The 16,231-nt window shown below is 41.2% G+C and overlaps 1 protein-coding gene across 1 annotated transcript; it reads left to right on the forward strand.

Annotated features, from left to right (window-relative positions):
* Positions 1-21: 21 nt before the first annotated feature.
* On the forward strand, positions 22-12,968 carry arel1 (apoptosis resistant E3 ubiquitin protein ligase 1). Its single transcript, XM_083924267.1, has 22 exons — positions 22-65; positions 1,233-1,462; positions 1,935-2,103; positions 3,770-3,990; positions 4,467-4,538; positions 4,830-5,056; positions 5,252-5,489; positions 5,596-5,765; positions 5,960-6,140; positions 6,276-6,517; positions 6,672-6,749; positions 6,844-6,985; positions 7,088-7,209; positions 7,327-7,402; positions 7,590-7,699; positions 7,809-7,988; positions 8,319-8,444; positions 8,948-9,077; positions 9,191-9,249; positions 9,338-9,427; positions 9,518-9,693; positions 10,838-12,968. The coding sequence occupies exons 2-22, from the start codon at positions 1,315-1,317 to the stop codon at positions 10,938-10,940; spliced, it is 3,060 nt and encodes a 1,019-aa protein (XP_083780393.1). The 5' UTR covers positions 22-65; positions 1,233-1,314; the 3' UTR covers positions 10,941-12,968.
* Positions 12,969-16,231: the final 3,263 nt, after the last annotated feature.

The raw sequence follows: 16,231 nt of genomic DNA on the forward strand, positions 1-16,231 counted from the left end.
CAAAAAGCGACACCCTTTTCTGCGCATTCTCCGGTTGCTAAGCTAATGCCTAACAGATGAAGAAGGTACATGCAGCGTTTTATTATGATACGTATATTTGTTACATTGTTTACAGTTGCAGTTGGTGCCTTGTGTAGCTGCGGTGTCTCGTGAACGTGCTGTGCTGTTACACATTGATAACCTTCACGGGTCGGCGACGAGCTCTCTGATATTAACGCTGACATTGTTGGTTAACTTGGCTAGCTTGTTAGCATTGTGCTGCCGTTCGCTGCCCAGCTACTGTAGCAGTTTACATCGACATGCTAACAGTTGTTAACATTAGCCTCCAGCTTTATCAGGTGACAATAGACCAGAGAAAATCGCTGATATTACAGTAAGCCTGTGTTTTCTGGTTTTCCCAAAACGTCATTCAGACAGCTGTCCGGTGTGAACAGTACTGAAGCTGAATGTTTGCATGGGTTGTTTATTTAGTTGACGTTATGTAGGTGTTATGTGACATTTGGAAACGATTTGACACCTAAGCTAGCACATCTACACAGCTCATCATGTTTTGAGAATAATAATATCAATATCAATATAATGTTCAGTATTGTCTTTTAATCATCATTTTTCAATTTCAATGCCATGAGGGTATATTATGTTCACTATAATGTGCAATACAGTATATCTCTAACACATCATGTTATGGACTTTGCACTTTACTTCTGAGACACTCTTTTCTTATCTTACATTGTTATTGTTATCTTATATAGTGACTGTTGGATTGTTACTCCAATTTTGGAGTAGTCTGGAACAAGAATTAGAACAAGGTTAATGAAGTTTTATTTTATCTTGTGTTATTTTTAGTGCAATCACCATCTGTTGTTGTTGTTGTTGGATGGGATTTAGAATAGTTAGACCTAAACTGACCAGGTTTAAGTTTTAAGGTTTTAAGGTTCTCCCAGTCTGGCTGGTGAGAGTTTTATGACCACTCTTTAGCCAAGTTGTTCATGCATATTTCAGTGCTTTGGGATTGCATGTAATTTATTCTCCCATCAGCCAACACTTCTCCAAGGTGACACTTAAATATTCATGCTTTTCTTGGCAGAGCAGTTTATTATGAAGCTCCTAGGCGTAACATTGCCCCGACTGTTTTACCAACGTTTCTCCATTAGAACCCATTTGTTGAGTTTTTTCTTGTTCTATATTTATTACAGCTGATTCGAGTCTAAGCAGTTTCTCTCCAATTGTAGGAAACTTGAATAGCCCCTCCTGGTGTGTGGCAGTTTTCCTGTGAGCACGGAGGGGTCTGAGTGAAGGCTGAAAGATGGTCTGATGGACCGCCGCTTCTTTCTAACCTTCCTCTTCTGCTCAGTGTTGTGGATCTTCTTCTGGGAAGTGCGCTGGAAGAAAGGAAAAGAAAGTCAGATTGAGGAATGGCTCCAAGGACATAGCCTCTCTCAATACAGGCACTTATTTGAAGGTCAGTGGTATCTTCATTTGAGATTTACATGACCATTGCAGATTGTCTAAGCCAGGGTGAAGTAAACAGGTGTAGCTTTAGTGACCTGCACAATGACACATCTGCAAACCAGGTCATTATTAATTGAAAGGTTCTGGTTAGGATGGTTTTTCTAACCATAAGCGTATCCAGAAGCTTTCAGAGCTTTTGCAGAAATACCACGGATAAGTGTCATGTTTAACTGGGCTTGAACTATTTCATGCAAGGAGATAGTGTTTCTTATTGATTTGACCCTGGTCATTTTTTGGTTTTGAACACTGAATATTCAGGCTTATGAGATGCATGTGGCATGCATGGATAATCAGCACAGACTTAAATGCTTACTATGATAGACTTTAATGAGTATTTAAGCCTGTGCTGGGGCATTACTGATGCTGATTTGTTGGCCGGTATGTGATTAGGGATTTTTATGTGCTGTTCATGTGCCATCCAGATGTACAGACACTGGAAGAACTGAGTCTGAGTGTACTGAGTCGTCTTGAAGAGGTGGTGAAGGAACAGCAGCGCTGGAGGGTAATTGCAGAGGCTCACATACAGCTGCTTCGAGATTTTGCCTTCCAGGAGTGGCTTTGCTCCCAGAACCTGGAGCACTATTACCATACGTAAGCAATGAAAGGTCTTAACTTCAACATTCACATCAATCTGGCAAACAATCATAAGCAGCTAAACTTTTTCAGAAGTAATACTTTTTGGCATGTCATAAATTTTGTATTTTTGTTTTCTGGTATAAGCTTTTCAATTGGTTCAACAATTGGTTCTATAGTCATAATCGTGTTTAATGCTGGTTAACACAGGCTATATTCATTCATGTCCACTTGAGGGCGGCCTCTCCATTCATGGCTGCCTGAGTTTGCTGACACGGAGCTGTGGAGGCTGCAGTGTTTGCAGAGGGTCACTGCAGTAAAAAATATTCTTTAGAGATTGTTTGTGTGTGTGAGACGCTGCAGCAATGCAGGTGTTTGTCTATGTGTGTTGGATGCTTTCTAGTGATCCAGTCAGAACCAGTTATGATAAATAGTCATTGTTATTGTGTTATCAAAATATTTCTTTAGTTCATGGGAAGTCATTTACAATGTTTATAAAGGTCACTGGTCTCATGTCATGTCATTGTCATGATTTTTAAGGAAAAGTGTATGATATTTCTAAAGAGACACAGCATCTCATTGCTGAAGGTCATGACTGCCCCGCCATTGCTACCTCCATTGTTATTTTGAATGACTGGACTTTAAACCTTTATTGATAACATAATTCTGCAATTTCCCAGCCTGGCTGCAATTTCCCAGCTTGGGAACAATAAAGTATTTCTATTCAATTGTATTCTATTGATTATGGCCATGCCTTCATTTAGTGACTAACTCTGATACCAGAAGATGATCGTTGTACTCATGTTGGCAAAAAACATTTAACTGTAAATGGCAGACTCACAGCAAAATCATTTGTCTCAGATAAATAATGTAATTAAGAGTGGGGTTGTAAAAACTCCATTCAGTTATATAAGTTTTACGTTTTATTTCCCATTATTGCAGTAATCAATCACAAACACAAGGTGGATCAATAACCACACCACACTCAACTAGATGCAGCAGCATGTTAGTAAATCAGCATTTTGTAGCTTGGTTTGAAAATTCTAGTTGCCAGAGAAAATTGGAAAAAGTCACATGTTAACATTTCTGTACAAAAACAATCAAAATGGCGGAAAAATAAGTTTGTGTTAATACCGCTAGAAGATTTTCATCTTATGTAATTAATTATTGAGATACTATTATGTGCCACTATACTTTTGGCCATGATAACCGCATTATATGAAAGGTGAATCACAGCACAAACATGTTTCTGGTGTTAACAGGCAAATACAAAATGTTGTAGTGGTAGTAGCTTTGCAATGGGTGATTATGTTTCCATTTGAATGGTTACAGCCACTTTTCTGCTCAGCAATTTCCTCTGTTGTGCTTATCTAGCCCTTTCCGTGTAATACAACTTTACAACTTTTGGAGCCTTTTAAGGCCACATGCAACACCGCCTCACTGCTCCCTGTTGACATAACCAATGAGTTTAGCAGATAAGATCAAGGTTATTCTTGTGCAGAGTTTCACCCAAAAGATGTGTTTGTTTTGTGTGTGGGACAACCTGTTGTGTGCAGTCAGCAGTCTCGGTCAATAGACGGGGAGTTAGCGTCATGGTAGGGTTATATTTAAACCTGTAAAGGCATATGTGCCATTCCTGTCCATTGTCTACTTCATGTACTTTCACTTTTGATTTCCACTGCAGACTGAAGACCTTGCGTTGTATGAATCTGGATGATCTGTCTCAGTTTGACAGTCAGCTGCAGCTGTCTCTAGCTGCTTGGGGATACTACTACGAAGACTACATAAAGTTGTCTACAGGCATCAGGATCCTCAAAAACTCCAGGGGGAGTCGTGACCAAGACTACGAAATCCGGCTAGTGCACAGCCTTGCTGTGAGGCGTCTGAATGAGAAGTGGACAATTGGTGAGATCCTATTAATTTTCTGCCTTCGACTGGTTTTAGTTTGGGTTACTTTACAGCAGAGTATTACGGTAATTTGATATGAGATGTAAGCATAAGTTGGAAAGCATTGCAAAGTGTTGCTAAGTGTTTTCAAGAGTCACATATTAGCTATAGCTCAAGTGTTGTAATGTTCAGTGTTGCTTCATCTCTGTGTTCAGCCCAACATCTGTTTGTTTTTCAGTCCTTCTCTCTCATAAAAACCCAGTACTCACTCCTATTGAGGATTAAATTAGGATAATATAAAACAAATACATGTTGTAACTTTACTGCATTCCTAATCTACAACTATAGCACTTGTTATATTAATATTCTTGTCTAAAGTATGGATTTAAACACCCTAACATTCATTTTGTCTAAATTTAACCTGCAATCTCCGAGCAGGAAGTATGCCTTGTCTTTTAATTATTCACTGGTACTATGTCCAATCGTCTTTTCAGCGGGAGCTCTCATATTTGGCTGTACTGTGGCACTGTGCTTCTTGATAAGGGACCTCATGTTTTACGTGATTGGTGAGTCCTGTGTTATCTGTTTGGATTGGGGTTGGTTTAGGCTGATATAAGCTGCTACATGACTCATTCTTTCACTTTCTGCAAGCACTGTAAAGTGGTACTACTGGTTTTGAAAATTGCGTTACAGTATTTGTGTAGCCTACGTTTCAGTCCCATAAACCTTTTGTCAAATGTTAGTCTTCTCTCTTGCTTTAGTGGTGAACCAACTTATTTCAAAACCAAAAATACATTGCATCCATAACCACATGTTCCAGCAACTTGTGTCTGTGTTACTTCCTTTTTTTGTGGCAGGTGGAATTACTGTTTCCATCATAGCGTTCGTCTTCACCATCAAGTTCCTGTGCGAGCTTGCAGCACGGGTGGTCAGCTTCCTGCAAAATGAGGATCCAGGGCGACGCGGTGACCGCAGCATCTACGATTATGTCCGGGGGAACTATCTGGACCCACGTTCCTGCAAGGTGTCTTGGGATTGGAAGGAACCGCAGGAAGTGGGGCAGACTATGAGTTTCAGAGTCCAGGTGATGATTGATTCCTAATGTGCTGGAAGATGTACTTAACATCTTGTTTCTAGTCTACTTGTTTTTCTGGCAAATGGCTTATGCGTGCAGCACAGACAAAAACATTTGATAGGCATAATTATGTTCAGAAACGGAATATCTGCTTTTGTGGTTTCTGTATTCAATTAAACACCATTTTTACGTCTGTGTTCTCAGCTGTTCTATAAGAATGGCCAGCCTTTTCCAGCCCACCGGCCTGTGGGGCTGAGGGTCAACATCACCCACATTGAACTGGCTCTCGACATACCTGTTACACAGGAGGTGCTTCAGGAACCAGAGTCCAATGTAGTGAAAGTTGCCTTCACAGTGCGAAAGGCTGGACGCTATGAGGTTGCTGTGAAGCTAGGTGGCCTCAATGTGGCCTACAGCCCTTATTACAAGATATTTCAGCCAGGTATTAATTCTATGTGTGTTTTTAGATCCAACCCATATTGCACTGTGTAGTTATGACTTTGACAAGTTTTTACTGAGTATTCTTTCTGTTCTTTTGTTCACATCAGGTACAGTTGTCCCTTCCAAAACCAAGATAGCCTACCACTTTTCCACCCTGGTGCTAACAAATGGCCAGCAGCACACTTTGCAGATTGAGCCCAGGGACGAGTATGGGAACCCCACCAGTAACTCCACATCTCTCACAGATGAAGCCAACTACAGCGTCCATGTGCACTCTGTAAGGGAACAAATGCCTTTTCTATTATCTGTTATACATTGATTTGAAGATTTACTTCTTGATTATGACTGTAAAAATGAAAGCCAGCATTTCTTTTCACCTTTCTGTTCCCGATCCCGCAGTCAACTATGCCTTACAGCGTAGCAGAACAGGTTCTGAGCTGTGATTCATTTTTAGTTTTCCTGTTTCTGCAGCTGGGCACGATGGATGATGACAGTCTGGAGGAAAACTACAGTAAGTCAGTGTCGCTCAACAAGCAGCAGTGCCAGGTTCTGCTGAGACTGACTCTGAGGAAGACAGGCTGTTTCAGGGCCCGCATCTCCTACAAGGACCAGCCACTCAGCAACGGGGAATTTGACATTATTGTTCTCAGTGGTGAGCACTCTTTACATGCAAAAGAAAAATACATTGCTGTAGAAGAAAGTGGGCCCAGAAATGCAGTGTACATTTCTATCCTTTTAGCCTTTGTTTTTTTAAACCTAATACTCATATTGTCATTGCATATTCCAGAGAATGAGAAGGCCTGTGTGGAGAAGAATGTGTCCACCCCAGGCATAAGTATCTACTTTGAGGCATACCTTTACAGCAATGGGAACTACAGTTCCTCATGGCAGTTACCAGCATCCTCCTTGCTGGCTCCCCAGAGGAGGCCCTCCATGGGGGAAGAGGAGGATGAGCACGACTCTCCTGTGGAGGGACAACCTGAGAAGGTTAAGAAACCAAAAAAGGTCTACTGTTACATATCGCCAAAGGTGAGTGGCCAGCGTATAATTGTTAAGTAGGAGTATTTATCTTCAACTCTTGGGATTGTGAATATATGGAAGTAAGAGATGTTGTATTTGAGAGGGTAGAACTGAAAATGTGTTAATGTAAGATGATGCTGATTTGGACTTTTATGTCAAACAGCAATTATCCGTGAAGGAGTTCTACCTGAAAATTATTCCGTGGCGCCTTTTCACCTTTCGAGTATGTCCAGGAACGAAGGTAAGCAGAAGTGATGTCATAGAACCTTGGAGAACAGGCCACTTTAATTTGTTTTGACTGACAATCTCACAGTAATCTTGTGCTCTCTTCTCAGTTTACGTATTTCGGTCCTGACCCTGTTCACAAGTACCTAACTCTAGTTGTGGATGATGGGATACAGCCTCCTGTGGAGCTCAGCTGCAAAGATAGAAACATCATGGCTGCCACCTTCATTCGCTTCCTGCACAAGAACATTGGTTTGTTTCATTCTAATGTGATTATGTTTGCCTTGAGCTGCACTTAGTCAACACTGTCTTTTTTTAGAGACTGTAGCTGTAATTTGATGCTATTGTCCTTAGGTGGCTCTGAAACGTTCCAAGATAAGGTGAACTTCTTTCAGCGTGAACTCAGGCACATCCACTCCAAGAGACCTCGCACCAAGACCTGCCTAAAAATCACTCGACACTCCATTCTGGACTCAGTCAGTGCTGCTTTACTGTATTATAAAAGGGTTCTGAAAATAGGCATGTAGTCATAAAATAATAATATAATGAAATTTTGATTCCTTCCTTTGTCTGTCCCTCTTGCTGTTGCTCAGTCCCTGAAGGCTACCAGGAACTTCTCTGTGTCAGACTGGAGTAAGAACTTTGAGGTTGTGTTTCAGGATGAGGAAGGTAAGCAAAACAATATAGCAGAGTGTGATCAAGGTGTCTTTAGAGTATACAGTATAAAGTTTCTGAGTTTTTTTTTTAATTCAGTATTGAACATTTTGGCTGTTGCACCCAAACATCCTAATGACGGATACAAACAGTAATTCATGAAGGTGCCCAAAATGCTAAAACCTTTAACCTTTCTCTGCAGCTCTGGACTGGGGAGGACCTCGCAGGGAGTGGTTTGAACTGGTGTGTAAGACTCTCTTTGACACCTCCAATCAGCTGTTCACTCGCTTCAGCGACAACAACCAGGGCCTAGTAAGTCCTTACCCCCCTTTTCACATTCAAAACCATTTACGGATGCAAAGTGTCTTCTTAAACCACATTCCGTTCAAACGATAAGAGACCAATCATCATAATTTTTCAGGTGCACCCAGACGCTGACCGGCCACCCCATCTGCGTCTAAAGATGTACGAGTTTGCAGGTCGCGTCGTAGGGAAGTGCCTGTATGAGTCTGCTCTGGGTGGGGCCTACAAACAGCTGGTCCGAGCTCGCTTTACACGGTCCTTTTTGGCCCAGATCATTGGCCTCAGGATGAACTACAAGGTATGGAAAACAGTACCTAAGAAAAAGACTTTTCCTTGGAAGACTTCTTTCGAAGGTCATGCTTTCATTGTTTACCCTCCTGTGTCAGCTGGTCTGTCTCTTCACGTGTCTTCTTCACGAAGCCGGAAACCGGATTTGTTTCTTGGCGTGATTTATGTCATTAAAAACAAGCCAGTGTGTTTTGCTGTTTATCCAACTTTCTAAGATTTCAAAGCTGAGAACTAAAGCCGACTCAATCAATTTTTCATCCTTCCACAGGGGAAGATGAAATGCCATGTTTATTTAAAAAACGTAATTTTCCTGCGTTTTTGTTTTGTTTTCCACACTCAGTACTTTGAGACGGATGACCAGGAGTTCTATAAAACTAAAGTCTGCTTCATCCTAAACAATGACGTGAGCGAAATGGACTTGGTGTTTGCTGAGGAGAAGTACAGCAAGTCAGGACAGCTGGAGAAGGTGAGGCAACACTTTGGAAAGGAACCTCCTCATTTCTGATGCAATTTCACTGGAGATAGGAGCAATAAACCAAACAAAAGAAACCATATTGCTCATTTGGCAAGTGTTTTTCTTTAAAAAAAAAAAATAGAGAAGGGGGGGCTTACATAAAGGTGGATGAGTGAGGCATGGCACCTGTGGCTCTTTTTAAACTTTGTCGCTCAGTTATGAAATACCACACAATAATTAGCTGTATAATTGGCTGTTCTTTTTGTTCAGGTTTTTTTTTTTTTTATCTTTTAGATTAATTGCCCATTTATACGAATGCTAACAAGTGTGTGACAGCCAAACACACAAACAGATTTTACCACTTACATGTCAAAGTTTCTGACCTATACATATTCTAAACCTGTCTTTGCCTTTACTGGCCATTTCTTTGAGACCCACACAATAATGTAATTTTAAACAGTTTTTTTTTATGTTTGTTAGCTGACATTGATATCCTGCCAAATGTTCTCTTGCAGGTGGTGGAGCTGATATCAGGGGGATCTCAGATTGCTGTTACCAATGAAAACAAGATGCATTATCTAAACCTGCTGGCCCAGTACAGACTGGCCAGTCAGGTGAGGGATGAGGTGGAACACTTCCTGAAAGGTGAGGAAACTAGCACAGCTGCAGTCTGCCATATTTATTTATTTTTGCCAATCCCTCTCTTTTCATCTCCGGTAATATGCACGTAATTAGTGTAATTTCCTGATCAATTGCAGGTTTGAACGAACTGGTTCCAGAAAACCTGCTAGCCATATTTGATGAGAATGAGTTAGAGGTATGTGTGATGTTTATATTTGAATCCCGTTGATCTTTGAAACACTGCTGGTTAATTATTATAATTAGTTTTCCTTTAATCTTTTCAGCTGTTGATGTGTGGCACCGGTGATATAAACGTGCAGGACTTCAAGGCCCATGCTGTGATTGTCGGGGGATCGTGGCACTTCAGAGAGAAAGTATGTCATGGAAATTCTCTGTCTCTGTTTTCTTTCAACAGCAGGTCACCGATCAAAATGTCTGAGCATGTTAGTTTTCTGTTGCCACAGGTGATGAAGTGGTTCTGGGCTGTGGTATCCAGCTTCACCCAGGAGGAGTTGGCTCGTCTGCTGCAGTTCACCACCGGCTCCTCTCAGCTCCCCCCTGGGGGATTCAACACCCTTTGCCCCTCCTTCCAGATCATTGCTGCCCCCACACACAGCACTTTGCCCACTGCACACACGTGGTGAGTAAGAAATCCCTTATTTACTTAAAGGATGAGAGTGAAACTTGTGGCTGTAGAGGCGGCAATGTTGGCCTGTTCGTCTGTTAATCGATTGCCCTCTCCACTACTTTGGTCCAGACTGAAATATCTGAGCAACTTATTGATGGATTGCCATGAAAGTTTGTACAAACATTCATGGTTTCCAGAGGACGAATCATACTGATTCTGGTAATTACTGACTTATCCAGTTCAGCCATAGACCTTTTATTGTGTGTCTCTTGATCAATTAATTCATCTCGCCACTATGCTGTCAGGTAGAAGCATAAAATACCTTAAAAGGTTTTTTAATAAGCCGCCATTGTTGTTCTGAACAAATGGTCACGGTCGTCACACACCCTTAACCGCACCCACAGCTGCCAGTAGCTCCTCACAGGACACTGATTGGTATGAGCCACAGTGGTTTGGACACAAAAGCATTACTTGAAGCCTGACCAGGTGGATTTTCTTTGATCTTGCAGAATCCGGCTGCTGTGCAAGGTAACTATTTGGCAAATGTTAGTCGTTAATCCACTTAATTAAGATGGTGAACAGGCAATTATACCTGATACATATAAGCCTTATAAACCGGTTAGCATGGCGGTAGACTCTTCTCTCTTGTTAAAAAAAGGGCTCATTAATTTCCTAAACAGCTGGGCGCTGTGGTTTTTAACTACCGCAAATAGCAGTAAATAGTGCATTAGTCCTTGGGGACTATTTTCAGCAGCAGACTAATACACGTACTGCTCTAGTGAGTATTTATGGCAGCATATCTGTGGGATTAACGCAACATAAATACATTTGCTGCATTTATGTCACTGATGTGTTTTTAATGGTTTTTGGATAACAATGGATGTCTATGTCACAGCAGTACACTATCAAGTTAGGAAGTAAGAATAAGTCATTGTTTGTTTTGGCCTTTTCATTGGATTTGTTAAAATAAAGAAAAATAGAGAAAATATCACAATGATTTTTGGATTTGTTAAAAATGAGAAAAATATAGAAAATATCACAATGTTTTTATAGTTAGATTCACAAATGTTTCAATTGCAAGCAACCCTGTGCGTGGATCTACTTTATCAAACTCTTGACATTAGTTTGGGAATCTGTGATCCTCTTTTCTGTCTAGTTTTAACCAGCTGTGCCTCCCTACGTACGACTCTTATGAGGAGCTGCACAAGATGTTGAAGCTGGCCATCAGTGAGGGCAGCGAGGGCTTCGGCATGCTCTGACTCTCCCATCCCTGGCACTGTGGTTCCACTTATACAAGAGGAGACCAGCACTGCCCACTCCAATGCACCGGTTTCCTGCATTCATCTGCATTTACCAGTAGGCTTCTTTGCAGAAAATCACCCAGACTCCCTATAAATACTCTCTCAGGATGAGAGGGCATTACAGTCCCAGAAGGCTGTCCGGAAACTGAATCTCAATCATGTGAACTCTAGTGCTACAGTATGTATATAAAATATCTCAGTTTTGTAAAAGAGGAAACCAGGAACTGCTGAAAAAGGTGAGGTTGGGGTCAGTTGTACTTCTTAATGCTAAAGTTGCTTAGTTTTATATGTTTGAAAGACAAATAATGCTAGAGCAAAGGCCTTGAGTATTAATTAATAATTTGCTTCTTTGCATTTTGCATACTGAGGAACACTTAAGTGCAACAGCGGCCTACATGTGATGTGGGTGATGCGTGCATCTACAGCACTTCGGCCTTAATCGATCAGGGACTAATGTGTGTTTGTAAATATATAATAGCACTCTTTTATTCCAATACTTGTACATACTAGTGTGTATACATAGGTTTTCATCTTGTTAACTGTTTTTGGTTTGACGTTTAAGGAGAAGGGATTTCTTTATTGTTCATGTTTGATGGGTTGAGACTTTATTTAATGTCTATAAGCTTTTGTTTTCGCTCAGAAATGAATGGGTTTTAAAAGAAGCCAAGTCATTTCTATTGTTTATATCGGTTTTTAACTTATTGTTTTGATCCATACTGTTGAAAATATGTTTGTAAATGTTTTTGTTATGCTTTATAACTTGCCTTATTCATGCCCCTTCTGACTGTATCCAGAGAGGTGCGTAGCTGAGAGAAGTATAGTCGACGATAGTAATAGGTATATTACGACATTTCTACTAGTATGTGCAGGGGTCACTGTGGATGTTGGGGAGAGCTCATATACAAGCTGTGTCCTTTTTACTTTTTCATTTACAGCCTTTTATGGGTTTACCTCAGAATCTCCTATGCCACCTATTCATCCTCTGACACAGGTTCATAGCTGCCTCCTTCCAGTCCTGTAACCTTTAGCTGTATTGTCCCACATCCTCAGTAAAGTGAAGCACTATAGCAGTGGAGATTATGTCCCCGTTTGTTTTCTTTATGTCACAACTATTTATCTTTAATGCTGTTAGTTTTGTAAAGATTCCTGAGCCAACAATTGTTTTCTCTTTTATTTTTCGCTGTTCCAGAGTTTACATGTTAATTAGCCATTTTGTACTAGTGTGTGCTGCCAGTCGGTGTTTGTCGAACATTTAGGAAAATTCATGTTTAGACTCTGAAGTAAAAAGAAAAGGTTAATGGATGATTCTCCTCATAGTATCTGGATTTGAATACGTTCACGTTGCCCACATAGCACTCTGGGTCCAGTTTCACTCCTCACATTATTTTCTCAGTCGGCAGTAAAAGTTCGACTCGGCCATGAAGAGATTTAATTTAATTGTTGAATGGCAAAGATGTCACATAGTTGGCTCACCAGAGCCGACACATTGTCTGTTTGGGATTTGATGAGCATTTGCTTGTGCTTTACTGGTCTTTTACAGTGTTAGGAGGTTTATAAGAGGGTTTGGTTCGGGTTGTGCAATGTTGACCTGATGTCCTCAGAACAGTGAAAAATGTTTTGTTAAGGGTGTGTTTTCAGCACCGTTACCAATGGCTGATATCATATTTACCAGACGTAAAAGTAGTCTAAACATCACATGTGTTTGTTGTTCCATTAAGTATGGCCATTATTAGAGACAAATATGAAGGAGGTCTGTCCTGTTGTTTTATGTTCTTGTTCAATGTTTTGCTTTTCATGAGCATCTACTACTCTGTTTTATGTTTGGATTGTTTCTGGGTGAGATGGAGTGTGATTTCTTTTTTCTTTTTTTTAATGCAATGTAGATATTGTGAAATATTTGCCTATGACTTTGAAGCTGGGATACTTTTTTCTTTTCTTTTTTTTAATGGCGAGCCTCTGTTGACGAATGTTTAAGGTTCTCTGCACCGCAGGTCCTTTGTTTATGGGAATAAAAAATGATGGACTAAACTCTTATCACATTATCTCACGTTTTGTGCATCATATTAAGATTGTGTTCAGCAGAATGAATACACACCATTTTTTACACTTTCAAACCGAGAATTACACTTGGAGATGTACTGAATGAATGAATGTGCCGAATGAAAACCAGTGGTTCCTAAACTGGGGTCCGAAAATTGCCAAGAGTACTTTAAAAAGGTCACCAAAGGTGTTCTCAATATACTGGAGATAAGGTTAACAATGTTTTTGCCTTTACTTGAGATTAAGAACGGAAGGTGTATGACTTGTAACCACTCATCACTGGTATCACTATTTTCTTAATACATGGGATTACATTTTTTTTAAAGAGGGCTTGTATATTTTTTTATAGGCTCATTTTTGTAAGTTCCTCTTCCTTTCTTGGCTAGCAGACTGCATGTTTCAGACACAAGGGGGCAGTGGTTCTACATGGGAGGTGAACAGAGCACACAAGCTTATCCTGCTGTCATCCCTCGGGACAGTTTAGCAGCAGTAAATGATGAGGAGCTTCCCTGTCTTCTGCTGACCCTTCACACTTTCAGTCTTCAACACAGAGAGTATCCCTTCCATTCCATACAGTTCTCATTTCCCCACACACATGAAAATAAACAAAGTTCATTGAAACCTTCTGATTTCACGTCAACCGGAAGCTTAATGGAATCATTCTTTTGAGAGCGCTGCTTTGAGTGAAATGTGATAACACCTAACCGAAAAGCAAGTGCTCTCTTTCCTTTCACCGTATGGAGATGGTGGCATAATTGACAGCCATTATCAGCACATGATGTGATATGTACAGTGTATGCTCATGCATTGACTAAATACTTCCTGAGTCATAGTGTCTGATAATGGACTTTCTTAATTGCTTTGCTTAAAGGCTGTGGACATGCAGGCCCCAAGGCTCTCCACGCTACACCCACGTGCTCCTGGCGTGTCTCCTCACACTGTGGTCTGAACACTATCAGGAGCAGGCTGAAAGGCATCTTGAAGTACTTGGAGGCAGGAGTCCAGTTATTTGGTTTTGGCATGCACCTGTGGATTTGCATAATGGTCTCTCTCAAATTTCCCCCAGGAATGCTTGCTAAAGAGGGACCACAAATCAGAAAGTCATCCTCTGGCGCTCACTAAGAGTAATATACCATGTTGGAACGCTTGTCCTTCCCCCAGAGAACCTGTGGGAGATCGCTCAACAACAATACTGTGCATTTTTGTAAATTCATCTGATGATACTAATTCCCAGGGAAAACATGTTTCTCTGACAAATTTTCCATGTACTATTCCATAAACATCTCCAGACCTGACTGCAGCTCGGTTTTGAGGTTCGGATTGCCAAGTTCCTGGGAGAGCCAATTTATGGGTGGTTCTCCTTAACCAAAGAATTTATACATCGATCGAAAATACAGTGCCTCATTTCCCATCCCTGAGTCAGACACCCTGCCTCTGAGGGGATGTCCATCAGTTTCTCTGATCAAAGATAATTGTCCGCAGACAGCGATCTTCACAGGGCAGAGAACATAAATGTGGCACGCCTATAAGTGTCTTTAGATCTTGACCGGACCGCTCTCCCTCTTTCCAGCCATGGGGTTGTCTGCTTCCCATTCCAACATGCAGGTCCTCATTACCTGATTGGACGCCACTGATTAACTGCCAACCGGGTTGGCTGCAGGTATTCATCATCTGTGATGATTGGGCCGATTTTAGAGGCCAATCTTAATCAGGGTTGTTGAGGAACGGGAGAGTATCGCTCCAGCAGCAGGCCTGGACTGGAGTTCTCCCCAGGAAGTTTACCCTTCACTGTATAATGTTCGGACTTCATGTTACTTGTGAAAGGTCTGTCAGGCCTCAGTCCAAACACTGGCAAACATCAGGTCTCTGTGTGTGAGCTCGGAGTACAAAAGAAAACTTCTCTTGCTACTTTCACTAATTTGTCTGTTTGGCATTTTGTGGGGGATTTCTGCCTCAGCCGCGTCTTTTGAAGTTGCCCTATCAGAGTCTTAACTGGTTCCCTTCATGACTGGTGACTTTGTGGTTCTGCAGTCGACATTGTTGAGGATTATGAGGAAGACTGCTGCGAGAAATGCTCATCACAGTGATGACAATGGTCTGGCAACTACTGTAAGTGCAGCAAAGGAATGTATGGATGGGAACCTGCAGCTGATTAAAGAGAACCCCCCACACCCCCTCCCATTTCTTGATATTTCACAGATTCTCTGTTGCTCCTATCAATCCTCTGTGATTTAAGTGCTGAGACCTTGCTCTCATCACCCAACACCAGGACGCGGCGAGTCCACATTGAACAACGTGTAGAAGCAGCAACACATAGATGATGAAAAAGCCTCATTAAAATACATTCCTCTATCAGGAAACAGGACGGCCAACACATGTTTTGTTTTGAAATTGATATAACAACGTCCATGAGTACAGCTGAGGTCAGACACAAGCAGAAGCTTACAGCCGCAAGCGGTCTTGAAAAATGCAAGCGTGGAGATTAAGTGTCCCCTAGCTGATGGCTGTCCGTATTTTATATGATGTTGGAGAGAGGCTATTGATTCATGGGCTCAGTTGTCCTGCTGGGCTGTGCAGCTGTTTTACATTCAATGTGTAGGGAAACACTTCAGTCCTTATAGTTTCTCTGTAAGGACAGGGCCTCTAATGTTGTGTCCCGCTGTTTGATTAACACCTGCGTGCCACTCTGCCCTTGTTGTCAGTATGGTTGCCATAGCAGGTATGAACAGGCTGTGAAGTGAGATTCATCCTGTTGGTTGTAAGTGCGCAGTGTAAGTGCAGCAAACAGTCAGAAATCTGAGGTCAGGTTTTTGGCTCCAGGGATGGCAATGTCAAGTCTCTTGGTTGGTCGACCAGTTGTGATCCAGACTGAAATATCATAGATATTTCATAGATTGTTATGGAATTTTGCATATAATTCATGGTCCCCAGACAATAAATCCCACTGATTTGATGATCATTTGATTTTTCACGAGAAAAACATTGTTGACTTTTTTTTTTTTTAGTGAAATGTCTTGACAGATGTTGGAAAGATTCCCTTGAAATGTTGTACGGACATTCATTGTCCCCAAATCCTAATAACTTTAGTGATCCCCTGACCTTTCCTGTAGTACTACTAGCAGGTCAAGGTTTTCATTTACCCTCTTAAATATCTCAACATCAATCAGATGGACTGACACCACATGTTGTAAAGACATTCATTGTTCCGA

Source organism: Echiichthys vipera, assembly GCF_963691815.1.
Source record: "Echiichthys vipera genome assembly, chromosome: 12".
Lineage (NCBI taxonomy): Eukaryota > Metazoa > Chordata > Actinopteri > Perciformes > Trachinidae > Echiichthys > Echiichthys vipera.

Coding starts and splice junctions, on each gene's coding strand:
- arel1 (XM_083924267.1), top strand. CDS start 1,315: ATGGACCGCCGCTTCTTTCTAACCTTCCTCTTCTGCTCAGTGTTGTGG. Junction 5,490..5,595: donor TTACAAGATATTTCAGCCAG/GTATTAATTCTA, acceptor TGTTCACATCAG/GTACAGTTGTCCCTTCCAAA. Junction 8,445..8,947: donor AGTCAGGACAGCTGGAGAAG/GTGAGGCAACAC, acceptor GTTCTCTTGCAG/GTGGTGGAGCTGATATCAGG.